This window comes from Chaetomium globosum, genomic scaffold (assembly GCF_000143365.1).
Source record: "Chaetomium globosum CBS 148.51 scaffold_3 genomic scaffold, whole genome shotgun sequence".
NCBI lineage: Eukaryota > Fungi > Ascomycota > Sordariomycetes > Sordariales > Chaetomiaceae > Chaetomium > Chaetomium globosum.
Window position 1 is genome coordinate 4,557,011 of NT_165978.1, and position 6,116 is coordinate 4,563,126.

A 6,116-nucleotide genomic window follows, 5' to 3' on the forward strand; every position below is an offset into this window, starting at 1 on the left:
CCTACGCCCCCGGCAGCCCAGGACAAGCCTTGAACGGAATCTGCGGCACACAGTCCGGCTCACAAACTGTCCCATTCACAGGCAGCTTACCCGTATGAAAATACTCCTGCGCAATGCCATACATGCACGTGCTCTTCGTCGCCAACAGCCCACAGTGGCCCACCGCATCGACCACAGCCACCGCCGAGCCCCCATGCATGCGCGATAGCGCATACGCGTTGGCCAGCGGCGTGGCGTGGTCCGTCTTGGTCGACATGATGAGCAGGGGGGCGGCGGGGGTGTTGCTGCTGTTGTCGGGCGCCCTGCTGCCGAAGGGGCCCGCAAAGGCGTACGCCGGCGCGATGGACCAGTCGGCGCACGCCAGCCCAATGTTGGACCAGGCCTCGCCAATCGAAGAGGACTGGTTGACGGTGCGGGCGACGATGTCGGCCGCCCAGGCGAGATCGCGCTTGCCGGCGGACGCCTGCGAGTCGCCGCAGATGATGCCTCGCGCGGCCTCGTAGGGAAAGTTGTACTCCTGGGGCGGGTCGCTGGCGGGGGGTTCGGTGCAGACGTTGGAGCGGAGGTCGATGCCCATCACGGTCTCGTCGGCGAGGATGGAGCTGAAGTTGCCTGCGAGGGCCTCGGCGAGGGCGATGGCAAGAGGCTCGTATTTCGGGATAGGCTCGTAGAGGGAGGTACGGATCTTCTCGCTAAGGAGGTACGAGGTCATGGTGTAAACCCGGTTGTTGTAGACGGTCGCCACGGAAGCTTCCTGGAGGCTGGTCTGAAGGGCGCTGACGCGGGCACGTATATCAGCGAAGCTGGTGTCGCTGCTCTGGCGGAGGGGACAGCTGGCCCCGGCATCAAAGCAGGTGCGGTAAAAGGCGTCAACGGAGGGTTCGGCGTCCTCTATGTTGTTCTTTTTGGACTGCGTCCGTTAGTTCTCCATCGCAGCGCAGTGCAACCCGCCAGATCTTCGTTGGCAAAGACTTACCCCTGACATAAAATCCTCGGCATCGGCAACCCCATCTAGCAGCATTCTGCCCACCCTGCCCGGAAACATGGAAGCAAACGTATTCCCCACGATAGTCCCATACGAGAAGCCGATATATTGCAGTCTCGGCTTGTCCCCGCTCGCTCCCCCACCACAAGCCTTCCGAGTTGAATTCGAACCGGCAGTTTTCATGATCAGCTCGTGGCTCCGGTCCACAATCTCCAACATATCCCTAGCCACCGACGCAGTCGACAGATACTTGAAGACGTTCTCATCGCACAATTTACCCGCGGCGTGATTCGCACCAAATCTCATGTTCACGCCCTGCTCACTCAGGGCAGTCGGCATGCCGCGTAGGGCCATGGCATCCACGGCGCGGTCGAACTGGTTCTCATAACACGAGCCGCTCGGAGTGGTGAGCGCCACGCCGCGCGGGTCGAAGCCGAGCACATCGTAGTGGCGCACGCCGGGGACGTCGACCAGCCCCTGCATGACGGCGCCCAGGCTCAGCGCCATCTGGGTGCCCGAGCCGCCCGGTCCGCCGGGGTTGATCAGGATGGGCCCGGCATAGGACGGGTCTGAGACGGGGACGGTGGCGGGGAGCGTGACGATGGCGACGGCGGCGTAGGGGCCTGGAGAGGAGGACGAGAAGGAGGAGTTGGCGTTGGAGTGGGAGGTGGGTTCCTTGGACCAGTCGAGGGGTACGCGCAGCCGGGCGCATTGGAAGGTGCCGTAGCAGGAGTGGTACTGCAGGTCGGGCGTGGGCGTGATGGAGGTCCAGTCGAAGGCGGCGGCGGTGTCGTCGGCTTGGCGGGCGCGGAGCGGCGAGATGAAGGCGGTGGTGGGAGTCGCTAGGAGGGCCGCGGACCAGAAGGTCCAGGACTGGGTCGGAAAATGCATGATCGGTTTTTAGTGTAGGTTACGACAAGATGGAGGCTCGGGTGTCTGAGGGTGATGAGGACCGAACATCGACATCGTGAGATAGAGTTGAGATTAAATAACCCTGTGGTTGAGGCTTTAACGATGACTTGATGATGGCTTCAGCCCCTTTCTGAGACGCATGATGGCGCTGGTGAGGCTGATCCAGTGCCAAGGTCATTGTCGACGTACGCGTCCATCCACTAGACGCGTGGATGGATTCTTGCTCCTTCGTTCATGGATTACGGGATGGTCAGATCTCCCCACTTTCCCCTTAGAAACCGAAGAAACCAATGTACACGAGGTCTTTGCGGGGACAGGGGTCGTGATCCCTCGGCGTTTTGGGGGCGGAAGCGAAGTTGTCTCCGCGTCATGCTTGGCTGGGTAAAGCGGTTTTGGCCGCTCAGCCACTGATGCCAGCGTTTCCAAGGAGTGAATCGGCTTTGTCATCAGCGCACCAAATGCTATGGGTCTTTTGACTTAGTTATTTTGGGCATCCTTAGGTTTCACAAGAATCTTACCTTTTACGGATTTGGAAGGTAGTATGTACTCAATGCCCCGTTGAAGATGACGAGTCGGTGGAGCGAGGCTTGGCCCGCGTAGCGGTAGAGAAGGTGAAGAAACGGACGGAGAATGCCTCGCACCACCATCGAGCTGGCGGTAGGGCAGTTGTTTAGTTTGCCCACCAAAATATATTTTATAAACTGGTACCAAGAAATATGAGATGGCCAATCCAAACCGCCGCCGGGGGTATCACGGTTGAAAAAAATACTATGAGGGAACGAAGCCAGAGTCAACCTACCTCGGGAACGCCCCTTCAAGTCTACGCCAGCATCACTCCCCTTCGTCCCAGCTATGGCTGCCGTCCTCGTTCAAATGATACCACTTCTGATATTTGCCACTCCAGAACCGGGATTTTTCGGCCAAGGCTGGCAGAGGGACAGTGGAACCTGAAGACGCGGAGCTCTGCGCAGAAGACCCGGCCGCTGGTCGGTGCGTACTTCCTAGTGTCGGCGTCTTGTTCAGGTCGGGCTTCTTGCGCGGCCGGGATGGGGGGCTGTCTCTGTTCCGCTTCGAACTGGTCTGGCTCTGTGCGGTGAACCTAGACGTGAAGCTCGTGGCAAAGTTCATGGCGGGTTCCGCACCAACGGATGCGGGGTCCCGGGTAAGCTCTTCGTCGACATCCTCGTGTGCAGCGTGGTCAAAGTCCTCGCAGTCCAGGAATTCGTCGGTAGTCGAGTCATCATACTGGTCCGCCGCTGCAGCCGTGGTCTCCGGCTCAGGGGGCGCCTCCACGCCGGACTGGCATGCCTTGGCGTTCGCCGCTTGGATGAAGCTATCGCGATGCGTTTGCGCCAAGTCCCGCGCGTTCCGGAATGCAGTCGCTCCTCGGCGAAAGGTATCGATATCGCTTGTCAGTGCGTAACCGCGAAGCGGGGTCATGTGGTACTCGGGCGTACAGTTGGAGTGTGCCAGTGCCGGCGTGATAGGTCGAACTGTAAGTGTAGGCATTGCCGTCGAAGGCGGGCTCCTCCACACTGTAGTTCTGCAGCGCGTGCATCGCGCGGGCGCCGATGGCTCCGTCATAGCCGGCTTGCCGTTTCGCTACTCTTGCTCCGCCGTTAGTGTCTTTCACCTCCAAGAAGAAGTTCGGCACCACTGGTCGTTGTATGTCCTGGGTGGGGATGATTAGGTGGTTCAATTCGTTTCTGACTTCCTTATCGACATCATCAAAACGGGCTCCGTCGTAAAAGTCGGGCTTCGCATCGACCGTCTTTTTATCAGTGATTGACAGTAAATTTTGCGAAGAGTACATCTCCACTGTTGAGGATGTTCGCGTCGCCAGCGATCACTGGAACGACTTTGCGCATCACATCCCCTTCGGAACCCAAATAGTCGTGTTCATCTTGAAAGCGTTCAAAAGCACCATCGGAGAACTTTGACGGGGAAAGTGACGGACTTGGCTGGCCTAAGTCTATGTTGTGCTTGGGCTTCGATTTCCGGCCATGTAGGTAAATGTTGCTCTCACTGAGATGCAGTTCGAAGGCACTGTCGTACGCCGATGACTTCTTGGAAGTCGCTTTCGTCGTTTTCGAGTTGGTTTTCTGGCTCGACGATTCGGTTGAACGGCTGGAAGCCATGGTGTGGGCGGCGCTTTCCGGTTCTGGGTACTAAGACGGAAAGTCAGCGGCGGTTGCTAGCCTTATTCTCACGAACATACCCCTCGAAGATGGCAAAGATCTGGGCCGCCGTGTCCTGCGAAACGGGCGCGATCTGTGGTGTAGACTGCAGGGGTCGCGGGCACTGGAGCAGGCCGAGCACGGTTCCGACGATCGAGTTCTCGTAGCGCGCGACGCGTGAGCAGCACCTTGGGTAGGCTGTCCCAAAATTCTGGGGGGAAGTTGGACGGCCCGCGGCGTTCGGCTCTCGACTCGGCTCTCGACTTGCGCTTCTTATTCGGATGGTGGTTTTGCGAGAGGTCGTCGGTTCGAGCTCTCTTTCGGCTTTGCATACTCGCCATGGTTAAAAGGGTCGGATCGAGGGGCGGTCGGCTAGAAGGATATTGGGTCGGATCGTGCTTCAGGGCCGGACTGGGGCCGAGCTGAGCTGGCGTTGCAGGACCTCCAGCTCCTCGGGTGGTGTGCGCGGCAAGGAATGATTGGATTGGATTCTTGGAACTTGACGTGCGGTTGTCTACCCCCTACGGATGGGCGTGGATTATGCGAGCACTTCTCGCTCAATAGAGGCATGTTGGGCCGCAGCGCGTCGTTGCCTCGGAGCGTGCGTGCGGCTTGTGGGCGTCGTCAACCGGCCATTAGCGGCGTTGCAAAGAGTGGGTATGCTTGGTATTCGTATGAACAGTAATGTTCTTGAAGTCGAGGACGGCTCGGGCCGGAACAAGCTCCAACGTGCCGGACCAGGAAAGAGTGGGTCCAACGGAAAGCGACACGGAAAGTGACAAAAGTGACACGGGGGTGAGCTTGGCGCGAGCGACATCCTTGTCCGCTTCGATTGCCTCTGCCCTTCCTTCACTTCGTCACTATCCCTCACAGCCTACCATGAAGGCATTTTACAATGAAGGTACGGTTATTTGATTCCCGTGACAAGGAGGAAGCTTTTCATATATTTTTTAGGATATTCTAATTGCGGACCGGTACCGTGTTGAACATAAGATCGGCGCTGGAGGCTTTGGCCTTGTTTATTCCGGTAATTCTGGACCCACAGCTCTGTCTTCCTCTCTTTCAGCCGTTGCTCACTCCTGCTCACTGGACAGGAACCGATCTCTCATCGGGTGAGGAGGTCGCTATAAAACTTAGCTTCGTTCGAGACAACGCCGACGCACTCAGAGACGAGAAGGATATATACGAGGAGCTGGCCGGCGGGGTCGGAAATCCGCGATTACGATGGTTTGGCAAGGAGTGCGATTTCTATATCCTGGTTATGGACGCGCTCGGCCCATCGCTTGAGGATCTTCTCAACTACTGTGGCCGAAAGTTCTCGCTGAAAACTATCCTCCTCATTGCTGACCAGGCCATCGCTCGAATTGAATATATTCACTCGAAAGGCTTCCTCCATCGCGATATCAAACCGGACAACTTCCTGATGGGGATCGGTAGGCAAGGAAACATACTCTATACCATCGACTTTGGCCTGGCTAGGGAGTTCGAGTATACCGAGCATACTAAACAATTCGAAGGCCTCGCACTAGGCGGTACGAGGCGGTACGCCAGCATCAACAATCACAATGGCCGTAGTAAGTGTCCTACCGCGGTGATGACCATCTGCGACTGGAAGGGCGGGTAGCTCCAAACCCAAAACGGTCGAAGAGAGATCTCCAGCTAGGTTAGGATTATCGATGGATCAAAGTACCACATTTAGCATTATTTTAGATCCCGTGTCTGGGCATCTGTGCGTCCCCAGACTCGCTCACCGGCCTTGGAGTCGAATCACAGCTTAGTATCATGAAGAGGATTCAACAATGGAGTACGATCTAAAACATCTTCTGACCAGAGACTAGAACAAAAGAAACAACAGAGAAAGATAACCAATGAGTGAAGTCAAGCCAAACGCCAGCGCAATCAAATACAAAAACGCGTCAACCCCAACGCCGTCAACCCCAACGCCGCCAACTCCTGAACCAAACAAACCAAGAAACAAAAGATGAAGTCAAGCCAATTAACAAAACAGAACCATCAAGGAGTTTTCCACCACATTTTACCAT

General features: G+C 57.0%; 3 protein-coding genes across 3 annotated transcripts; 1 reads left to right on the forward strand and 2 right to left on the reverse strand.

Moving 5' to 3' along the window:
- Position 1: 1 nt before the first annotated feature.
- Positions 2 to 1,876, reverse strand: CHGG_06786 (uncharacterized protein; the record flags this gene model as incomplete). The annotated part of the gene is made up of 2 exons (XM_001222880.1): positions 2 to 910; positions 977 to 1,876. The coding sequence occupies 2 exons, from the start codon at positions 1,874 to 1,876 to the stop codon at positions 2 to 4; spliced, it is 1,809 nt and encodes a 602-aa protein (XP_001222881.1).
- An 852-nt stretch (positions 1,877 to 2,728) lies between these two features.
- Positions 2,729 to 4,415, reverse strand: CHGG_06787 (uncharacterized protein; the record flags this gene model as incomplete). The annotated part of the gene is made up of 4 exons (XM_001222881.1): positions 2,729 to 3,305; positions 3,355 to 3,569; positions 3,709 to 4,065; positions 4,116 to 4,415. The coding sequence occupies 4 exons, from the start codon at positions 4,413 to 4,415 to the stop codon at positions 2,729 to 2,731; spliced, it is 1,449 nt and encodes a 482-aa protein (XP_001222882.1).
- A 554-nt stretch (positions 4,416 to 4,969) lies between these two features.
- CHGG_06788 (uncharacterized protein) lies at positions 4,970 to 5,946 on the forward strand (the record flags this gene model as incomplete). The annotated part of the gene is made up of 3 exons (XM_001222882.1): positions 4,970 to 4,975; positions 5,141 to 5,648; positions 5,930 to 5,946. The coding sequence occupies 3 exons, from the start codon at positions 4,970 to 4,972 to the stop codon at positions 5,944 to 5,946; spliced, it is 531 nt and encodes a 176-aa protein (XP_001222883.1).
- Positions 5,947 to 6,116: the final 170 nt, after the last annotated feature.